The following is a 24091-nucleotide window of genomic DNA, read 5'->3' as shown; positions in this document are numbered from 1 at the left end:
TAATTCTGTATAATGAAAAAGTTAAGAGGTTTTCAAAGCAAACTATATGTGAATACATTTTTTCGTACTTGCGTCTAAAAATACTTTAAAATTTCGCCAACTTAGACCTGCTAAAAAAATCCCCCTGAATACAACCAAAATCCCCCTGAATTTTCAGCCTTTTGAACAAATCCCCCTGAATGGTCTCCAGAAAATATGGCATGTATGCACCCGGTGGACATTTTTTCCAAAAATTCTTGAAAAATAAAAAATAAAAAAGGAGTGGCCTTAGCTATAAAAAATGTAATTTAATTGATGTTATTGGAGAAGGACTCATTTAATGGTGATAATAGGATATATATACAAAATGATCAGGATCAAGTGAATTTTCATATTATGATCATCTTTTAACAATAACTAATTATGTGTATTTTTATCCTTTATTAATCAAATTAATCATTATGTTATATAAAACTGGGACATTTCATATGAACTATGTATTCCAATAAACTGGACACCTAAGTCATACTCAAATGAGTCTATAAATTAAATATTTTAACACAAACAAGAACATATTTTATTATGAACATATATATGAAACAGAGAGAATGCCAACACTTGCTTGTTGTTTTTTTATTCTACCAAGGCGCATCAAATGCAATCCCGTGGAAGTCCTCCATAAACTCTTCCTACATACCAAGTAAGGTCAAGATATGTCAACCCTAACTAAAGTAATTAAGTTTCAACTGTTTTTTTCTATTTTAAGTAACAGCGACCTTGACCTTTGAGGGCTCAAATGCAATCCCTTTGAAGTCCTCAATAAACTCTCCCTCCAAGTTTTGTCAAGATATGTCAACCCTAACTAAAGTTAATCATTTCTACTTTTAGTAACAGTAACCTTGACCTTGACAAAAGAGGCCCCAAAAGCAATCCCATAAAAAGGTTCCATAAACTCTTCCTATGTACCAATTTCAGTCAAGATATGTCAATCCTAAGTTATTCAGTTTCAACTGTTTTTCTATTTTATTAACAGTGACTTTGACACTAGGGGCCCAAAACGGAATCCCATGAAAGGTATTCTTAATTTCTTCCTATAAATTAAGATTGGTCGAGATATGTCTACCCAAACTAAAGTAAATCAGTTTCATAGGTGTTTTTGAAACTGGCCGCCTGCCCTTTGAGCAACAACAAATGTCATTCTTTCGCTATGAGAAAACCTGATTAAAAACCTTCAAACAAAAGAAAAGAGTGTGATGAAGCCCTGAATAAACCACATACTTGTTCACTTGTGAACTCGGATTCAATCAAACCTATTGTGAAGCAAAATCCTTAATTACTGAGGGCATGCGTGAATAATACTTTTCAACATCATGTCAATAACAAAACACAATTAGCAGTATGGTTTTGTGCCTTAATTCAACTCTCAAAATATTAAAGGGAAACTAGCTTACGTCATATAGTTCCTCATTAGCGAGTTTTTGATGTTTCTTTCTCTGTAGAATCTGTATCAACTCGACATCGTCCTTGCTCAGCACAATGTTCTGACCAGTCAACTTGATAAAATAAAAGCATTTATGAGCTATCAGTCAGTAGAAAATGCACTTGCCCTAAGGGGAAAGGCAAGTAAATGCCAAGGGGCTTTTACTTAATGGCATTCATACAAAACAGAATGGACCGAGTAAGTTTCCGAGGTAGAAACAATATCAGGGCCCATGATAACGAACAGACTCAAGTCCGAGTCGAGGCTTACACGCAGAAAAGCATTTTTGTTCAATCACAAAAAACATCTTTACTCCATATTTTTGACAAAAATAAATGTAAAGAATTGGACAATTTTCAAAAGTAATGAAGCTCAGCAAATTTTATCATAAATTCTCAATTAGAAAAATATTTACAATGAACTGTAGTTTTGTATATTTACTTGCTGAGTCTGTCTTTGGATTTGAGACTGTATGTAATCATGGCTCCTTATGTCCTATTTGACAGACCAAGAGAGTCTAAGTATTGGCTTCAACTCCATTTTCCCCTCTAAACCATAAATGTACATAAATATACATGCAGAGGTCACAAAAACCCGCCTGACCCACGAACCAAGTAAAATTTCAGTGGGTCTGATAAGAAAATTGCCAAGTTCTAAACAGACAAATAACAGAAAGAATAGAAAATGAGTTTTCAGCGTGTTAAAAGCTTCAAGTCTTTTGCATGGTCATTGTAACTTAAAATTAATATGTAATATCTGTTTACAATGAATTGTGTTTGAAAATAACCTTGAAACAAGGGAGACAATCCAAATCTGCCTACCAGTAGTTAGGATCATCAACGTTGTTCAGGAAGTCATCCAAGTTATCTCACTGCTGTGGCTTAACCAGGTGGCGTCCCTCAACATCGTAGCCAATGTGTTTGTAATTATTGTACCATTCCATCAGGATGTTACCCACGATGTTACGAATATCCTATTATAGAAATTAAAAACAGAATATTGAAAATTCTGTTGGAACAGTTAAAATTAAAACTTAAATGTGCAAATCCTTTTAAAGACTTTATCAAAGTCACTGTTGTTCTTTTTTATTATAAATCATACTAACACCTTTATGTAAGCATATTTTAGATAATTAGCTGTAAATAGCAGACATTAAACTCAACAAAAATAATCAAGGGTCAGTGTTTTAAACAACATATTTTACATTAAGATTGTGTTCACATACTCTGGCCTATACTTTGCTACACTTTCATTTCTTCATCGATATTTCTGTTAGCAACCTTCCTTAAACTTTATTTTTTTGGCCGATGACAGTTATTGAACAATTTCTACAATAGGTGACCCTTAACTTATTTTGTTGAATGTTTCATTATACAAACAGTTGTAGTGCATAGTACAACTCTCGAGTTTGCAATGATAATTTAAAGTACAAACAACATACATGAATTACCATCTAATTTCTTTATGATAAGGAATTCAAAGAACAAATTTGTTATTATTAAATGCCTAATGACCTCATATTATTTTGATATCGTTTTAAAGGGTTTTGTGTGCAAAAAAAGAAAACCCAAAAAACGTGGGTTTTTTTTTATAGCAAAACAGTTTTTTAGGACCGTCAAAGATTGCAAAATAGCTCAATACATTTTATTCCGATTAAATTTGAAATAAAGAACAAATATAAAAACTTGTAACTTAATATATACCCTGTTTTTGGTTCATATATAATCAGTTATCAGCAATCATATATCTCCTAAATTATACCAAAATTATATGGGTCACCAGGCATCGAAAGGTTACATTAAGGTTAATAGAGCTATCAGAGAGCAAGCTGATCTTAATTTTAAATTATGTTTGATTTAGCAGAAAACAAGATCACATATAACAGACATCAGTAGCAATAAGACATTTTCACAATACATTTTCCTCGAAAAGTTTATCATTATATATATATGTTCAACGAGGTCCTTTTAAAGATGAGTTTTTTACCTCTTCATCTGGCGTCTATTCGGCATACTCATCAAAATTAACTTTCGAGGCAGATGGTTTACTTTAATCGTTGTCCAAAAACATGGTCGGCTTTGTATTAGCTAAGTCATCATCATTGTCCAGCATGATTGGCGTTTTATCGACATTAATATTTGGAGTATGTGCTATTATTTGTATATGTTTGATTGGCTGAATGTTTAAATTTAGAAGTTAGAAATCCTTTTATCAAAATAGGAGTTCTGGACATTAACCTTTAACTGACGTATTACGCATGTCAACTTATTTCAAAATACTGCAGTTGGTCCAAAAGATTTAATGCAGGCATAAAATTGAAATAGATGAGTGGACAAAAACATGGATTCTTCGAGGAGCAATGCAAATAGCGCCTTATTCTGACTGGCAAAACAAAGCTGGTTTTAACCCAAATTGTTAACATGGTTGTGCTAGAACTTTAACACTGGATATGACTCAAAACTCATTACAAAATCATGAAACCATTTTCACATTTTACCAGTGACAATGTATTGACTAGTGACAATATATTGTCCAATGGGCAGAAAGCCAAAAACTCTGGATATACTAATTGAAGTCATGCCCCTCGTTGGGCTTAAATCACACAAAGTAGTTCTCCGCAGTGCTCTTGTTATTGCTAATGCAACCAGGACCATATATATTGTTCACGTCTTCATCAATATATAGTACGAGACCTGTTTCACAAATGAAATGTTTATTACTTGGAGCGTAGCTATTACATGTACGTCATTGTAACAAAAAAACAGGTTGAATGCTGATGAAAGTGACGCCTTGATTCTCGCGTCGTCTAGGGTTCCAGCAAAGTAAAGGTATACTATTAATTGCTGATAAAAGGACGTCTTGATTCTCTTGGTTGTGCAAAATGGCATCTTACAATTTATTACACACCAAATTTACACAGAATGAATTTATCAAACTGGTCGTTAATGTACAAATCTGATTATTCTGTACTTTTTCATCATTTAATTCTGAAACTGTTTTGTTTAGAAGCATTTGAGTTCAAAACAATTACAGGACTCTATATAACGCACATAACTAACAAGGATAAAACATCCGCAATATTCACCATTTTATCCCTCAAGAGTTCAAAAAGACAACAGTTCATATTTTCTATTTACACAATGAACCAACCGAGAGCATGTGAACACAATTTTCATCTTCATCCCAGCAAAAATTTACCGGTAAAATGACAGTTCATATTATATAACACAGTAAAACGGCCAATCTCAAGTAAACAGTCTAATGGTTGAGTCTGCCCCTGCAGAGAAAATCCAGGGTTGTGTCGGGTGGAACACACAGTCTAGGATGCCAACGTCTTTTTCTGGCGTATGTCCTCGCAACACCTTCACTGGTACAATCAATGGGTTCTGTAGCATATCACTGCAAAGACAGAATAGCTATTGAAGGCCAAAAAATATGCAAGTAGATATATATTATTACCGTAATGTATTTCTAAAACTGGAGAGGTATCATGTATGTATATTTGTATAATTTGTTCATGTCGGTATTTCGGCAATCTGTAAAACTACACACAAAAATGTCAATGTATGAAACATCATTTTTCTTTATGGCCTTCTGCGATTATTCTTGCATCAACCGTGGAGAAAAATCAGCATAAGAAGATAAACATTATGTAGAAAAACTTACTTGTAGACCATTCCGTGACACACAATGATGGAGCAGTCATCGCTGACAGAGGCAAACAGCGGATAACGACGGTGATAACACACTTGACGAATCGTCTTCTTGTGGTGTCTACAAAATACGGAAATTACAATGTACATAATGGAGCAGTTTAATATGGCTGACGGAGGAAATGATGTGCTACCACTATGGTAACACACACGACGAATGACCTTCTAGTGTTACCTACAATTGATTCAATTAACATTGTAAACATTTTTTCTAAGCCATTTCAGGTTATATAAATACAAATATTTTTTTTATATCTTTTTACTGTAGAACAGGTTATTTGTGACAGATACAACACCTTTTAACATCCTTGCTGTAGAAATAGCATTTATACAGCCAACCTAAAATTTTCCTTTTCTGAGTCTCTTACTATACTTTGTGGTATATCAATTGGAAAACATGTCGGCGGTGAATACTTTACATTTATTTTGCCCTTGTCTTTTTCTGCAGAGAAACCTGGTGTTCCTTCTTAAAGATGCACTATTACTCAAAAATAAGATTTAACACATTTTATACAATTGTTCTAATATACCAAAAAGGATGTACAAATGTCGAAAACAATATATCTTAGGAAGGATACCGAGTTTAAGTTGAAAGAAATGTGCAGAAAACACGGTATTGCTACCTTATGAGACCATAGTAGATAGCAGTAAATCTTTGAGCATCACCAATCATTAAATATTTTTGCGTTTTCAGCTATTAAAAACACGGTTATAATATTGTTTATAGGTATTAATATTTTCCATAAGTGCATTATTTAGTAAGTATTTGAGGGTGTATCACTCAAAATTTATATTTGTTTTGCATGTGTTAGTATTGATTTTGAACAAGAGTGTCACTTTAATGAACCGACTAACCATTATGACATCATTATTTTTTCATTTCTGCAGTTTGGACAAAAGCAACGTCATTTAATTTACCAATTGTAAATGAAAATTCGAACACAGATGTTAAATGCCAATAATTTCCATTATACTTACACTTTCATAACACTTTTACCTACAGGAGAAACCATAAGCCATTTTTTTCAGGAATAAGATCTATAAAAAATTCAACATTCCAAAACTTACTTGAGAGTCTGGTATGGTTTAGTGGAAAGGTCCAGGTCAAACCAGCTCAACCGGCTGTCGTAGCTGCCAATTATCAGATTATCACCTATAACAAGAAGAGAACTTGTAAGAAATTAAGAAACAATTCAATTTTAAGTAATGTTTAAATATACTGTCCAAGATCAAAATATATACATTTATTATTTATTACACATATATGTTTACATATCTAGGTCAATTTCTCATTGTTTTTAAATAGAAAGGAAAATATAGGAAAATATAAATGACACCTTCAAAGAAGTGAAAAAAGTTTGAGTTTAAATAATTTTTTCATAATGTACAATTTTTTTTTTAAAACTGACGTATTCAGCCCAATTTATTAAATAACAGTCTGTCCGATTGGAAACAGCTCAACTATTCTAATAAGTAGAGTTTGTTAATGGTCAAGCTAGCCTACCTTCAGGGTGCACTGCAAGACTGGACACCCACTTGCAGTTGGTCATCAGCTTCTTGCTCAGCTCTTGTTTCAGCAGGTTGTACACTCTCACAAACCTCTGCGTCTGAAAAGTCGAAAGTAATGATTTTAACAGTATTCAAACAAATATACAAACTCTTCGACTAACACGGGAGCTCATAAGGGGCATAACTTGACAATAATTTATAGGAAGAGTTATGGAAATAACTTGACAAATGCATATTGTCCCTGGCGACATGTGTACCGAGTTGTATTTAAATACATTAGAAAGTGGAATGGCCAAGACACAAACGTAATAGTAAAACAGCTTACTGCAACAAACAGGAAAGGTCTCAGCGGATGGAATCTCACACATTGTACAATGCCCTTGGACTTGGAGAACGGGTTTTGTGAGCGTTTCCGTGACAACTGGTGTATAAGCACTGATCGCGATTGTCCTTGGGGCATTACCGTGGCGAAGTAGTCTCCCTTAGAATGCCATGTCACCTGGGAGACATCCTGGAAAATAAGACAAATAATGTGAATGCAATATCTCACAAAAAGGCTGCAAATAAAGCTTATTTTCTTCTTAATAAATTTAGGTTAATCCCTCTTTATTTTTAAACAATAGATGACAGTCAAACATAATAATAATTATCACACTTTTAAGAACAGTGCTAGTGAGAGTTAGGTCTTCTTTTGTTGCAGTGACCAGAGCAGTAAGAGGAAACTCATTTGTCTGATGTGGATATCCTGGAAAATAAGACAAATAATGTGAATGCAATATCTCACAAAAAGGCTGCAAATAAAGCTTATTTTCTTCTTAATAAATTTAGGTTAATCCCTCTTTATTTTTAAACAATAGATGACAGTCAAACATAATAATAATTATCACACTTTTAAGAACAGTGCTAGTGAGAGTTAGGTCTTCTTTTGTTGCAGTGACCAGAGCAGTAAGAGGAAACTCATTTGTCTGATGTGGATGTCAATAATCAAACTGACAAGCACCCATGCTATGTTTATACTGATTATTTTTGGGCTGTTAGCTCATAGAATCAAGCTTGAGTCGATTTCCTGGGCAAAAACAAGTACTGGTTTTGAAAGGCCATTTAAAAAATCCTGACTGGACTTTATACACAACTTATTGGGCGAGAGGCAGATAATATTTCCACTAGACCACTCCTACCCTAAAATTGGTGTGAGTGAGTTCGCATCACTTTGCAAACCTAAATAAATTAACTTAAAAATTCAATAGTTTCTTACGTAATCAATGATTTTAGCAAAATATAAATCGACTTACATGTCCGTGTGAAAGATTCAGTCGGAAGCCTGCTTCAAACTCTTTCCCTTCACACACGTTCCACGCAACAGGAACCTTAGCATCTGTAAAAGAAATAGTTCAATAGTCAAGGCAGTTTTCTAAAAATATTTCCATGGTCGGTCAATGGCAGTTTTTCAAATGTTAAAATGGTCAATGGCAGTTTTATCTAAAATATTTCCTTGGTCAGTCAATAGAATCATGAATGTATTTGGAAAAAACCTTTCTTTTTTAAAAAACATTCCATTATTAATGGAAGTTCTCTTTATGATCAAAATTATGAAGCTAAAACCTATGACAATGACATGTCAGCAATTATAATACCAAAACTTCTTTTGACAAAAAAAAATGACTAAAAAGGGGCATAACCCAGATAATTATTTCTAGGTGTGAATGTAATTTGAATTTTACAGTTTAATTCCCTGTAATTCTTATTCTTGCTTCATGCACAGACCATCTCACAAACCTTGCAGTATAGAACACTTACAAGTGCAAACTCTACAATATCGCAACCATATCACTTTATGTACCTTGGTTGTCAACAGGCTGTGTCTGTTCCAGCATGGTGTCTGTATTGGACAGCTGGAGTTTATCTCCGACCCCGGGATTAAGCAGCATTACACTTCGGTCGCTGGTTAAAGAAAATTTCAGTATAAACATGTTATGACAGTCCTTATGCATTTCTTTTATGGTTTGTATAAAACTCAATTTCTAAAGCCACTGGTTTATCATTCATAACTTATTATATGAGCCTTAAGTTGAATGATTAAAATAACTGTGTTTCGTAAATGGAACACAAATATACTGAATGTCTGGCGAGTATAAGCAATAACTGTAAAATGGACTTATATGACATTCGAGACAACTAATCCATGGACTTGTATACATTCTGAAATAAATTATTGAATGACTAACCTCACAACAGCAACCAGGCATACAGTAGGGTTTGGATTCCATGCTATACACTTGACTTTCCCTCCTCCATGGACAAGCGTGGTCTTTAAGCACCGGGCTGTTGAAACTTCCCAAACCCTGACAGTTCCATCGTCTCCACCGCTGGCTATCCATTGACCACTAGGGTCAACTGTCACACAACGTACCATGCCTGTGTGTCCCTTGTAGATCTGTAGGACAGAAATAGACATTTTTTGCTAATTGCTTTAGGTTTCACATCATGCCAAATTCTAACTGCTGGGGTGTGCGGCACATTAAGGATCATATCCTTGGTGATCCTGGTAACTCATATGTGGACAAAATACGGAAACATAACGAGAATATGCTGCTTTTTTATTTATCAGTCAACAGTCACACAACATACTTAGACATTTGTAAATTCTTGGATTAGATATACCATGGTTGTACGTTTGTCAGGTTCATATCCACTTAAAATGTCACTGCCTGAAATGAACCATGCCTGTGTATGACCCTTGCATATGTTTTGGCAAGATATGACCGAAACTTAGTTTCTGTTAACAAGCTTCATATTTTTTTTTGTACTTTGACTTACCATTCATATAAGCCTGGCAATATATTATTTTTTAGTTAATTAAGACTTTTGTTTAAGTAAAAATGATCAGGAGCTATCACAGGAATGTGACAAATGCCCCTATTTGGCCTTGTTGGCATGGTAAAAGTAACCAATTGATCTGAAAGTTTGACTATGAACTTAAGAGACGAGAGCACAAATGCTATGCGCAACACATTTCTATGCTACAGTACTTTTCTGTGAAGTTTGATTGAAATTCGAATCAATTTGGGTTAAGTTACAGCTAAGACTTGATTGTTAAGAAGAGACACAAATCATTGTGAGTACTATATGACTCCCTTTGGGGGCATAAAAATTGATAAGCTTACCAATGACTGTGTGGTAGGGAAAGGCTGAAGGTCTTTGGGTTTGGGCAGTTTGTGTATCAAATCTTCTGGATCAACATTCATCTGCAAAAACATTAGAAAACGTTTACAATATGTAAAATCATAAGAGACATGAATATTTTTTGTTCATGCTTAAGATGTCTCAACATTGACACTGCATTTTAGTATCAGCAATTTGTTTTTACCAGGTATGTCTTATAATTCTCTAAAACCATTTTCACAAGGAAATTCTGGCCATTGTGTACTGTGTCTATCATGACTGCCTTAGGATAAAATAATCTAAATTGAAGTAAGAAAAGTCAGAAATTGTATATAAAAAGATCAGGGATCAAGCTAGAGGGAGATGCAGGAGTCCCTAAACTATCAGACTTATCCTTCTTAGCAAAAGGACAAAGCAATGTTTAATGAATTTGGGTCCATCTTCCTATTGATTTCATGCCAGATTAAGATTTAAGATAAGTTTACTGAAAGCATAGTATCTCTCTACGGCACTTGCCCTCATTTTCCTCTGTCTTGGACACAGGTACAGATCCAGGCATCGCTCAAACCTCTCCTGTATAAATGTGGAGTAACCAGGAACAGTGCGTAGGTTGGAAAACTTCTTGGGTATGAAGTTGACTCTTCTATCCTCTGGGTCTTTGTCTTTCCAACGCTCTTTCTGAAAGTATAATGAAAGTATAAATATGGTTTGAGTAACAGAGTTACTAAAATTCCACTTATCGGACGTGTCATCTTTCAGGCGCACACATATATGTTTCTGGAAAAGGTAACTGAAAGTAAACGTTATATGGGAAAAAGTATGCTTGCTTTTGCTCGTTCACAATTTAAACCTTTAATAATGAGAAATTGTAGTTTTACATTTACATGAATTTCGCAAAAAAGAGCCTTACTGAAGCATGTGTTCTTTAACCATAGCAAACTCCTTCTTTAGTGAGCAGATACTCTGGTGGAGGATTGTAGCTCTCTGCGTGCCCAGGGAGTGATGTCTTTGGCGCCGGGATATGCTGGCGGTATCGCTTGTTCATCTCTGACTGTAAACGAGAAATGAAACATTTTTTTCTTTTTGTTTGAGGTAACTATGTCAAACATTTACATACTACTTTGAAAGGTTTAAAGAAAGCCGTGATTTAAATATTCATTTAAAGAAAGAAATCTACCCAAATGCAAATCTGTAACAAGAGAACTCCAGAGAAAACAAAAATGCTTGTCTGTTTTTTACCATTAAAGAGGGTAAACTTAACAACTATTGAAGGCAGCAGTAAGGGCATTGTTTCGCATGTAGGAATTGCAACTAGAAACATGTGTACCAAGTGTCATCAGAATAACTTTAACAGTTTCTGTGTAAATCGCTAAGAAAACGCCAAGCCTAAAATACTTCTTGAAAATCAAATAAGCCTAAAATGCTTTTCCTCTATCTTTGAAAGTATTGTGCAATCTCGACTCACATCATCATCGTCATTCCAGATCATGTAGAAGTTTGGCTCGTCATTCTACTCCTCATCTTTTTCATCATCTGGCTTGCTAGGTTTCATCCAGCCCATCTCCAGGGCATGCACCATCTGACCCACCTGTTAAAGAGAACAATATATATGTCACTGAAATGAATAATACTCCCAGGTGTTGCTTTCTCATCATACTTCGCTAGGCTTCCTTTAGTTCATCCTTTTTATTTCAACCTATTATTTCTTGGGAAATAACATTGATAAAGAAATCTCATTTAGAGATACCTCCTACATTGAGTTTCTACCATTTGAGGCGTATTAAACTCCTGTATAATGGACTGTTGCACCAAAGATAATTTATCATTTCATTGAAAAATAAGTCAACCCATGACCAAGATACTTCCTGAGTACCAAATAAGAATGACCAACCTTGAGTTTTTCCCATTTGGAGGGTATAAAGCTGCTCTTGTGTTCGGGTTGGTTGGAGAGAGGGTGAATCATCACTTCACTGGAAAACCAGTCAACACACTGCTGAAACACAGAATTAGAAACACATTCCGATAATTCATAAATAATGTTATGAATGTATTCATTATTTATGAAATGCTGCCAAAAGAATAGTATCAAAGCAAGAACAATGATTACAATAGCAAAACAGAGGTAGATAAGATTGTACATGTTCAGGTGTATGTTTGGTATCTTTTGAATTTTGAAGGCCTGCATCATTATGCACAACATGTATGAAGGTCTCTCAGTAAGTTTTAAAATTGTGTTTAACAGGGTTTCCAATACATTTTAGTTGAACCGTCTCAAATAACAAGGTAATCAACCAGCTCATACTTATTCTACTTAAAATTCACATATTTTTGCTAATTAAAACTCGACCAATTGTTATTTGAACATTTTGGTTGGCAGCTGGTGCCTATTGACATCACTGATGTTTTAAACGACTTGGTGAACGAGGTGCGATCAAAATATGCATGTACTGTACATTCCGGAACATATACAGAAAAGGATACATTGGAACATTTTAGTTACTCAATATACATTCATCGAAGGGTTATATAATTATGTTTTATCTTCACACATATTTCGGTTGTTTTGTATACATACTGTTTATGGAGTAATGTCACTCAGGATGATTCTCCCATCAAACACATTTATGTTGAATGACATACATGTATAAATGAAAGTAAAACAGTTTCAATAATTTTTCAGCTGAAATTTCACTAATGAAGCTTACATTTAAGATAAACCAGTATAATCAAGTGCTTTTATTTTGTTGGGAATGAATAAGACTGCCTGTTTACCAGAAGAAGCATGTTTATACTCGTTTACAGGGTTGAACTGTAGCCAAAAGCCAGGGAGCTTAGGCCAACCTGACTAAATGATGTTATAAACAGTTTTCAGATTCTAGGACATTAAAGCCAGAAAAGTTCCTTTACATACTTTTCTACATGCAGCATAAACAATAATGCAAAACATATGTAACCAACCATAAACATATAATTTACTTTCAATGGTCCGTAACTGTCAGAAGACCAGGTTGTGGCTGATAGAAAAATATGTTCAAAATGAGAACACATGATCATTGCAACTGTGTTCCTAGTCTAAATCTGTTGAATTAGTTTGTTGGACAACTTTTTGTAACATATCACCTGTCTATCCAATAGTTTACTCATTCATAAAGTTACTTTTATCTTTCTCTTATCCTTTAGAAAAAGATGGTTATTTTAAATAACTAAATTTTACATTTAATCCATTTTCACCATTCAAGGCTTTAGTTAAGTTATGTGGTTATTACTTGAACAATTCATTTTTTTTTTGGTGAAAAAACCGAAAACATTGTTGGAGATCTTCTTATCTATATAAATATGTAAAGAGCCTAGAGTTATATATATTGTTTATATAAGGTTTGCTTCAAATAGCCATCTAAGCCTCTTTCTGTATATTAAGTAAGGATCTGTTGAGTCAAAAGAATAGTGTTGATTTTAATGATAGCTAATATTTTTATTTGCATATAAAAGCCTGTTTGAATAAATATTCATATCTCTGTACCTTTGATTAGGTCAAACTTTATGATGATAAACATTCATTATAAAATGACTCTCATTCAATGTGATTATTCACAGCTATCTGTTATCAATGAAAGTATATGTTTTAATTTAAAAGGTTTGTTGACACAAAGACATATTGAATTCTTGCTAAAACTTGTGACATTTAACAGAAATATTTCATGGAATACTCAAACTTATTGGTTTAATATGTTTTCAAAGCATTCTTGGTTCTTTAAAGACTCCATGTCAATGGCATCTGATGTGATCCATGACTTTGTCTGCTCACCGTGTCAAGAAGAAAAGCTAAATACTGAGGCCAAGTATTTCTGTAGAGACTGCTCAAAGTACTACTGTGACCAATGCCTGACATTTCACTCCAAAATCCTGAAACAGCATGCTGTGTTGGGCTATGAGGATGTGGACAAGTGGGGAGGGCGGGGCGACACCCTCATTTCATGTGACCTTCACCCTCGTAAGGTCATAGAACTTCTGTGTGAGGACCACGCTGAGATGTGCTGCCAACTCTGTGTATCCTTGAAACACAGGTTAGTGATTTACTTAATATGATTAAAAAATTCAGACAAAGGATTATTGGTAACAAATCTTTGATAATTATAGGATTTATATGGCCAAGATTAAGAGACATAACTGATTGTTAAAAACCTTTGTAATGAGACTAATCTTGTTTTATTGTCATTGTTTATAATAACTTGTAGAAGTCATAAATCAAATAAATCTAAAACAGGTCCACACCAACAACCAAATCTAATCCAAACATGCTCTAACTAAGTCCACAGAAATACAGAGTGTGATTAAAATGAAAAGCAATAAGCAGGTGAAATAAGAATGTATATACAGATTTCCATATTGGAGCATTAAGAATGATAACCTTGAATCATTATAACTTGCAAGTGTGATATAAAGGAAATACCACAAAGAGAATTCATCTTATACAACTGTGTCAGTCTCTCAGACATAAATAGATGTCATATGATACACAATTGAACTAAAAGAGTTCAGGAAAAAAAGTTAGTAAGCGAGCCTTTGGCAAACTAACTAACACATTTCATGGATGAGTTGAATAAAACTGTGTAATATATGATGATGAGTGTCAGATTCTTTATATCACATGCTTTTCCAGTAGAAAATAGCAAGTTACCTACCAAATTTCACCTGTTCTAGTGATCGTTTGCCGAATACTAAAGAGCAATGCCATTTCCCGTGCTATGCATTCCAGAAATATAGTGCCCCGAATGATTCAAAACCACATATTAATCTGACCATTTAAAGTAAAATACAAAAGGTCTTATATATCCAGAACAATTACAAATAAAATAACTAATTCGATTTTCATATCCAGTCAAATTACATCAAGGCTTTTTATTTTTTATTGTTTGTTTAACGAACCACCATGATTGAATATGTTCGTAGGAGGAGGAACAAAAAAATATACTTTTTTTTCAAAATCTTGTATTATTTTTTGGTAGGAAATAAAACATTACTTAATGAGCTACTTATTAAAAACTTTATACTTTAAACACCAAACAGGGTTGAATCTTACCACCAGTGCTATATTAAAAAATATTTTTCTTCCAATCACTGAACAATTACTGCCTGAATGGTGATCACATCAATAAATCTTAACAGCAGTTCTATATTGATTATATTGATCACTATTATAAAGTTTTATTTAAATTGTTACACGATAGTTAACACTGACTAGATACTGTTCACAATCATAACACTGTTCACAATCTTAGCACATGTTAGCTCAATTGATTTGGTCCCAAAATGACTATTAGATGGCCATGCTTGTGCTCCATTGGTTGTGGGTTTGAATCCCAACCAGGGCACACTTTTTTCCCAGGTTTATACACAGCAAACAAAAGGAAAAACTATTTTGAACTTATTATGTGAAGAGTTTTTTGGTATGGCACAAACATGGACCTAAAATAGGTCCGTAGCACTGGCACAAAAAAACATTTCGTCAAACACTTCCAGAATACATACTTTTCAGGAGGTACCCAGTCAAATTTCTTTGTCGTCGACATCATCATATCAAATGCATTGACAGTCTTTGACAGGTGGCAAGTTTTCTTCCTCTGTTTTTAACAAAACCTCTATGACAATGCATTTGACCCAGAATGGTATCAACAGGGAGCCCGGAATGTCATTTGGTTTATATAATGACGATCTCCCTTGATGTTTACCTGCATTTTCCAGCCTTTCCATATCCACAAACATTCTTTACGAGTGTATTAGAGTTATTAATATGGGAGACAGTATCATTTTCATTTATTTAAACAAATTAATTTACTGTTTTGCTGTCCGAGAAATAGCCATGTTTCTTCAAGCGTTGTTGTCCAATCAAACGTCTGGATACGAAATTCAGCGCTTACGATTGGATGACGTTTAGACGCCTGGCTATGGAAACAATAAAAAGTCTATGTGGAAGTAGTTGTCTTTCTTTCCCCAACGTTTTAATTATATCGCAGGCAAAATTCGGAGCTGAGGGAATAAAAGAGTTTGGGATTTCCAAATATTTTCTTTTTCGGAAATCAGGTTTTTTTTAGCGGTTGGTTTGTTAAACGAACAATAAAAAAGCAGTGGCCCAAATAGTTCTGGCTTCCATAGCTTTAATGTTGATATTTATTTTTTTGATGTTTACAGCACATTAAGATTGAACACATCCAAAAAGGTAATATATAACGTGTTCGCTGACAGCTATGGCCCAAATTTTGTTATGTGTTCTCGACATCATTTTCTGTTTATACATACTAACTACTTTACGTCATTCAAAATGTTTTTACGGACTCAAGACAAAATTTCACCTTTAAATTCTGAGGATCTCGATGGAAAATGTTATACTGTTATCAAATAAACCCCTATCAAAATACAAAATGAGAAATTGACGCATGAGTCGACTTGCTAGAATATTGAAAATTAAGCAATTACTTTTGCAAATTAATTATACAAATATATTTTCTGACCAATAGTGTTATATTACACATGTGTAATACAAAAATTATGTGATGGCTATATTAACTGCAACCAAGGTATAGCATGTGATAAGTAATATCATATTGTATGTTTTTCTGTTTGATGCATCATGGATTTACAAGGATTTGCTTTTTATCTTTTTTTATAAAAAGATGTGAAAAACAGTTAAGTTGGCAAATAAATACAAGAAGTTATTTAGCGTTCTTCATATATTGATCAGAAACGGATTTTCAGCTTGAGGTCACAATAAACTTGACCTTTCGACCAATGACCTAAAAAACAACGTGACTGACTAATGACCTTTAAAAGCAATGTGACTGATCTGCTGGTCATTACCAACCTGCCTACAAAGTTTTAATAGTATGTGCCAAAGCAATTTCTGTTATTGATAGGAAATGGATTTTCAGCTTGAGGTCATCAAAACCTTGACCTTTGACTTACTGACATCAAAATCAATATGATTAATCTGCTGGACATTTCAAACCTGCCTACCAAGTTTAAAACTACTGGGTCTAAGCGTACTTCAGATATCATATTGATCAAAAACGGATTTTTTAGCTTGAGGTCACCAAGACCTTGACCTTTAAATCATCAACTTTAAAATCAATAGGGTTCATCTGCCGGTCATTACCAACCTGCCGACCAGGTTTGAGGTCTATGAAAAAAAGCTTTCTTCAGTTATTGATCGGAAATTGATTTTAAGCTTGATGTCACCACTACCTTGACCTTTGACCAATTGACCTCAAAATCATCTGCTGGTTATAATATACCAAGGTTTAGGTCTCTGGGCCTAAGTTTGATTCAGTTATCAATCGGACTGACAGATGGATGCCTGATTACTATTTACCACTTCAGAGGCATTAAACTGAAACAAATAGGTATGGTAAATCTTTAGAACAAAAAAATACATAATTTTAGACAAAATAACACTTGCATACTCATGATTAGGTATAATTCAATCAATGGCCTGTTGATGAAAGTATTTGGGTTAACTTGTTTATCTTTTCACAGAATCCAAAGACAGGTCACACATACAATTTTTGATCCTATACAATTACCTCCCGTCACTCATTTACTATATTTAATTATCTCTACAACAGGATGTGCAGAAGCATCAGCTTGATCTCAGATGTGGCCAAGGGCATACATAAGATGGCAGACTTCAAGCAGCTTCCATCTAAGGTTGCTCAGGTAATAACAGGTCTGAACGAGGTAAGAGAGGTCAGAAAGAAGAACCAAGGCTCCTTGAAGATCTCTGGCAAGTCCATGCTGACAAAGATCAAGGACCTGAGGAAGAAACTGAACCAGCTGCTGGATGAGCTGGAGAAGAAGACAGTGGAACAGATGGACATCGTCCTGGCTAACCTGGATGACACACTTCAGAAGGACATTGACTCCTGCACACACATATATGACCAGCTGAAGGCCTTGATGGACACCATCCAAGCCCAGGACAAGGACGATGAACCAAGCTCCTACATTGGCTTCAGGAAGTGTGAAAAGAAGATGTCAGAGGCCAAGGGCCTGCTCCAGGCTTTGTCAACCAAACCTGAGCTGACTGCAACATTCAAGCCTGAAACCACAATTACACAACTGCTGTCTGATTTTAACATACTAGGCAACATCCAAGAAAACTTAGAAATACAGATTGGACATGAGCTGTCCGAAAATAAGTCTTCTAAAAAGACTATTAATTGCAGGGTTTTCAAGACTGAGAACAAATCAACTTTCAATGTGAAAATTAGGCCAGATACAGAGGTCTGTGACATTGTTGGTATAACGGAACTTCCAACAGGAGAGATAATTCTTGCAGATAAAGGCAATGACAGAGTGAAGGTATTGAACAGGGACTATAAGGTTATAGCCCAGTGTGATGTCCCTATAGAGCCCCAGGACATATGTCATATCACAGGAAATCAGGTGGCTGTAGCAGTAAACTGGCCAGCAGATGTCACTCATGAGGTCCACTTTCTCTCCGTGTCAGCTGGCACCATCACAATGACAAGAAAGTTCTCAGTTGACCATGACTGCATGTCCATCAGGCACCATGGAGACCAGCTGTATGTGGGCTCCATCACTGCCCTGTACATCTACACCAAAGCCGGCAAGCAAGTCAAGAAGATACTTGAAAACAGATCAGAAAAGCAGACAGTGATTAACTTTGCTTTGAACCAAGACGGCAATAAGATCTACATCTGTAACTATTACGAGCCAGAACTATTAACAACTGATAGGAATGGCAGCATTCTAGCTACACTGTCGGATCCAGACATTAGTTCAGCATGTGGTGTACATGTGAGTGAGGATGGCCATGTGTTTGTGTGTTCATGGCACAACAATACGGTGGTACAGGTTGACCAGGAAGGCAAGAAGAAGCTGGCTACACTGGTCAGGGAGGGAGATGGCAACTATTATCTAAGGGCAGCCTGGTACAGTCCTCACACTGACAAGCTCGTTGTGGGAGGAGATCAAGATGATATTCTGGTGATGGATCTTCGGTAGATAGGCAGAGGAAAAAGTCTACAGCATGAATCAGTTGTGTACAGAGATCAATTTGATGATGTGCTGAAAGGAAACACTGTTACACAGACATTCAATAGAACCTTGTGAAATTGTAATTATGTGAGCATTTTGTTTTTGACATTATATTTTTTAGATTATTTATGTGTTTGCTATTAAAAATGTAATTTAATTGATGTTATTGGAGAAGGACTCATTTAATGGTGATGATAGGATATACACAATGATCAGGATCAAGTGAATTTTCATATTAAAATAATCTTTTAACAATAACTAATAAGGTGTATTTTTTCCTTTATTAAGCATATTAATCATTATGTTATATAAAACTGGGACATTTAATATGTACTATGTAATCCAATAAACTGTAATGTGAATAATCAAGCTGGTTAAGATTTATGTAAAAAATAGTTCAAAATGTCTTCCCCGCTGTACAATGGCCTTAAACCAGTAAATCATTATAAGAACCCACACTTTATTATACCTATAACTTTACAGAATAAACAGTCGGAAAACAGCACTTCATAATGCATTAATACTCATAGTGAACCATAGCTTCTCAGCTTGTTCAAATTGCCAGAGGTGTGTCTCTGGCGTCTTATCAAACGTCCAAAATTCCACCTCTTTAATTATTCATGAACACGAGGCTTTTGCAGAAAATTTACTCCGGGTATTCAATCGAGGTATGCTTTATGAATAAACTGGAAACCTAAGCCATACTCAAATGAGTCTATAAATTAAATATTTTAACACAAACAAGAACATTTTTTTAATTATGAACATATATAAGAAACAGAGAGAATGCCAACACTTGCTTGTGTTTTTCTTATTCTACCAAGGCGCATCAAATGCAATCCCGTGGAAGTCCTCCATGAACTCTTCCTACATACCAAGTAAGGTCAAAATGTGTCAACCCTAACTAAAGTAAATAAGTTTCAACTGTTTTTTTTTATATTTTAAGTAACAGCGACATTGACCTTCGAGGGCTCAAATGCAATCCCTTTGAAGTCCTCCATAAACTCGTCCTCAATACCAAGTTTTGTCAAGATATGTCAACGCAAGCTAAAGTTAATCAGTTCTACTTTTAGTAACAGTAACCTTGACCTTGACAAAAGAGGCCCCAAAAGCAATCCCATAAAAAGGTTCCATAAACTCTTCCTATGTACCAATTTCAGTCAAGATATGTCAATTAAGTTATTCAGTTTCAACCGTTTTTCTATTTTTATTAACAGTGACTTTGACACTAGGGGCCCAAAACGCAATCCCATGAAAGGTATTCTTAATTTCTTCCTATAAATTAAGATTGGTCGAGATATGTCTACCCTAACTAAAGTAAATCAGTTTCATAGGTGGTTTTGAAACTGACCGCCTGCCCTTTGAGCAACAACAAATGTCATTCTTTCGCTATGAGAAAACCTGGTTAAAAACCTTCAAACAAATGAAAAGAGTGCGATGAAGCCCTGAATAAACCACGTACATGTTCACTTGTGAACTCGGATTCAATCAAACCTATTGTGAAGCAAACTCATTAATTACTGAGGGCATGCGTGAATAATACTTTCCAACATCATGTAAATAACAAAACACAAATAGCAGTATTTTTGTGTGCCTTAATTCAACTCTCAAAATATTAAAGGGAAACTAGCTTACGTCATATAGTTCCTCATTAGCGAGTTTTTTATGTTTCTTTCTCTGTAGAATCTGTATCAACTCGACATCGTCCTTGCTCAGCGGTCAACTTGATAAAATAAAAGCATTTATGAGCTACCAGTCAGTGGAAAAGCACTTGCCCTAAGGTGAAAGGCTAGTAAATGCCAAGGGCCTTTTACTTAATGGCATTCATACAAAAAAGAATGGGCCCAGTAAGTTTCCGAGGTAGAAACAATATCAGGACCCATGATACCGAACAGACTCAAGTCCGAGTCGAGGCTTATACGCAGAAAAGCATTTTTGTTCAATCACATAAAACATCTTAACTCCATATTTTTGACAAAAATAAATGTAAAGAATTGGACAATTTTCAAAAGTAATGAAGCTCAGCAAATTTTATCATAAATTCTCAATTAGAAAAATATTCACAATGAACTGTAGTTTTGTATATTTACTTGCTGAGTCTGTCTTTGGATTTGAGACAGTATGTAATCATGGCTCCTTATGTCCTATTTGACAGACCAAGAGAGTCTAAGTATTGGCTTCAACTCCATATTCCCCTCTAAACCATACATGTACATAAATATACATGCAGAGGTCACAAAAACCCGCCTGACCCACGAACCAAGTAAAATTTCAGTGGGTTCTAAACAGACAAATAATAGATAGAATAGAAAATGAGTTTTCAGCGTGTTAAAAGCTTCAAGTCTTTTGCATGGTCATTGTAACTTAAAATTAATATGTAATATCTGTTTACAATGAATTGTGTTTGAAAATAACCTTGAAACAAGGGAGACAATCCAAATCTGCCTACCAGCAGTTAGGATCATCAACTTTGTTCAGGAAGTCATCCAAGTTATCTCACTGCTGTGGCTTAACCAGGTGGCGTCCCTCAACATCGTAGCCAATGTGTTTGTATTTATTGTACCATTTCATCAGGATGTTACTTACGATGTTACGAATATCCTGTTATAGAAATTAAAAACAGAATATTGAAAATTCTGTTGGAACAGTTAAAATTAAAACTTAAATGTGCAAATCCTTTTAAAGACTTTATCAAAGTCACAGTTGTTCATTTTTTATTATAAATCATACTAACACCTTTATGTAAGCATATTTTAGTTAATAAGCTGTAAATAGCATACATTAAACTCAACAAAAATAATCAAGGGTCAGTGTTTTAAACAACATATTTTACATTCAGATTGTGTTCACATACTCTGGCCTATACTTTCCTACACTTTCATGTCTTCATCGATATTTCTGTTAGCAACCTTCCTTAAACTTTATTTTTTTGGCCGATGACAGTTATTGAACAATTTCTACAATAGGTGACCCTTAACTTATTTTGTTGAGTGTTTCATTATACAAACAGTTGTAGTGCATAGTACAACTCTCGAGTTTGCAATGATAATTTAAAGTACAAACAACATACATGAATTACCATCCAATTTCTTTATGATAAGGAATCCAAAGAACAAATTTGTTATTATTAAATGCCAAATGACCTCATATTATTTTGATATCGTTTTAAAGGGTTTTGTGTGCAAAAAAGAAAACCCCAAAACCGATTTTTTTTTATAGCAAAACAGTTTTTTAGTACCGTCAAAGATTGCAAAATAGCTCAATCCATTTAATTCCGATTAAATTTGAAATAAAGAACAAATATAAAAACTTGTAACTTAATATATACCCTGTTTTTGTTCATATATAATCAGTTATCAGCAATCATATCTCTCCTAAATTATACCAAAATTATATGGGATCACCAGGCATCGAAATGTTACATTAAGGTTAATGGAGCTATCAGAGATTTAGCTGATCTTAATTTTAAAGTATGTTTGATTTAACAGCAAACAAGATCACATAAAACAGACATCAGTGGCAATAAGACATTTTCATAATACATTTTCCTCGAAAATTTTATCATTATATACATATGTACAACGAGGTCCTTTAAAAGTTAACTTTCGAGGCAGATGGTTTACTTTCATCGCTGTCCAAAAACATGGTCGGCTTTGTATCAGCTAAGTCATCATCATTGTCCAACATGATTGGCGTTTTATCGACATTAATATTTGGAGTATGTGCTATTATTTGTATATGTTCGATTGGCTGAATGTTTAAATTTAGCAGTTAGAAATCCTTTTATCAAGCTAGGAGTTCTGGATATTAACCTTTAATTGATGTATTACGCATGTCAACTTATTTCAAAATACTGCAGTTGGTCCAAAAGATTTAATGCAGGCATAAAATTGAAATAGATGAGTGGACAAAAACATGGATTCTTCGAGGAGCAATACAAATAGCACATTATTCTGACTGGCAAAACAAAGCTGGTTTTAACCCAAATTGTTAACATGGTTGTACTAGAACGTTAACACTGGCTATGACACGAAACTCATTACAAAATCATGAAACCATTTTCACATTTTAACAGTGACAATGTATTGACTAGTGACAATATATTGTCCCATGGGCAGAAAGCCAAAAACTCTGGATATACTAATTGTAGTCATGCCCCTCGTTCGGCTTAAATCACACAAAGTAGTTCTCCGCAGTGCTCTTGTTATTGCTGATGCAACCAGGACCATATATATAGTTCAAGTCTTCATCAATATATAGTACAAGACCTGTTTCACAAATGAAATGTTTATTACTTGGAGCATAGCTATTACACGTACATCATTGTGACAAGAACAGGTTGAATGCTGATGAAAGTGACGTCTTGATACTCAAGTCGCCTAGGGTTCCAGCAAAGTAAAGATATACTATTAATTGCTGATAAAAGGACGCCTTGATTCTCTTGGTTGTGCAAAATGACACCTAACAATTTATTTCACACCAAATTTACAAAGAATGAATTTATCAACCTGGTCGTTCATGTACAAATCTTATTATTGTGTACTTTTTTCATCATTTAATTCTGAAACTTTTTGTTTATAAGCATTAGATTTCAAAACAATTACAGTACTCTATATAACACAAGGAACTAACAAGGATAAAACATCCACAATATTCACCTTTTTATCCCTTAAGAGTTCAAAACGACAACAGTTCATATTTTCTATTTACACAATGAACCAACCGAGAGCATGTGAACACAATTTTCATCCTTATCCCAGCAAAAATTTACCGGTAAAATGACAGTTCATATTATATAACACAGTAAAACGGCCAATCTCAAGTAAACAGTCTAATGGTTGAGTCTGCCCCTGCAGAGAAAATCCAGGGTTGAGTCGGGTGGAACACACAGTCTAGGATGCCAACATCTTTTTCTGGCGTGTGTCCTCGTAACACCTTCACTGGTACAATCAATGGGTTCTGTAGCATATCACTGCAAAGACAGAATAGCTATTGAAGGCCAAAAAATATGCAAGTAGATATATATTATTACAGTAATGTATTTCTAAAACTGGAGAGGTATCATGTATGTATATTTGTATAATTGGTTCATGTCGGTATTTCGGCAATCTGTAAAACTACACACAAAAATGTCAATGTATGAAACATCATTCTTCTTTATGGCCTTCTGCGATTATTCTTACATCAACCGCGG

The 24091-nt window shown here is 34.5% G+C and overlaps 1 protein-coding gene and 1 pseudogene across 1 annotated transcript in view; both read right to left on the bottom strand.

Annotated features, from left to right (window-relative positions):
- Nucleotides 1-4236: 4236 nt before the first annotated feature.
- Nucleotides 4237-22584, bottom strand: LOC128244045 (ribosome biogenesis protein bop1-like; annotated as a pseudogene).
- Nucleotides 21613-24091, bottom strand: part of LOC128243713 (ribosome biogenesis protein bop1-like) — a 32323-nt gene continuing 29844 nt past the window's right edge. The window contains exon 18 of the mRNA XM_052961632.1: nucleotides 21613-23869. Within this exon, the coding sequence (XP_052817592.1) occupies nucleotides 23716-23869 (154 nt within the window). The 3' untranslated portion in view covers nucleotides 21613-23715. The remainder of the gene's footprint in view (nucleotides 23870-24091) is intronic.

The sequence above is a fragment of the Mya arenaria genome, chromosome 8 (genome assembly GCF_026914265.1).
Source record: "Mya arenaria isolate MELC-2E11 chromosome 8, ASM2691426v1".
Taxonomy (NCBI): Eukaryota; Metazoa; Mollusca; class Bivalvia; order Myida; family Myidae; genus Mya; species Mya arenaria.
The sequence above is the reverse complement of the archived record's forward strand: the minus strand, read 5'-3'. Positions and strand labels throughout refer to the sequence as shown.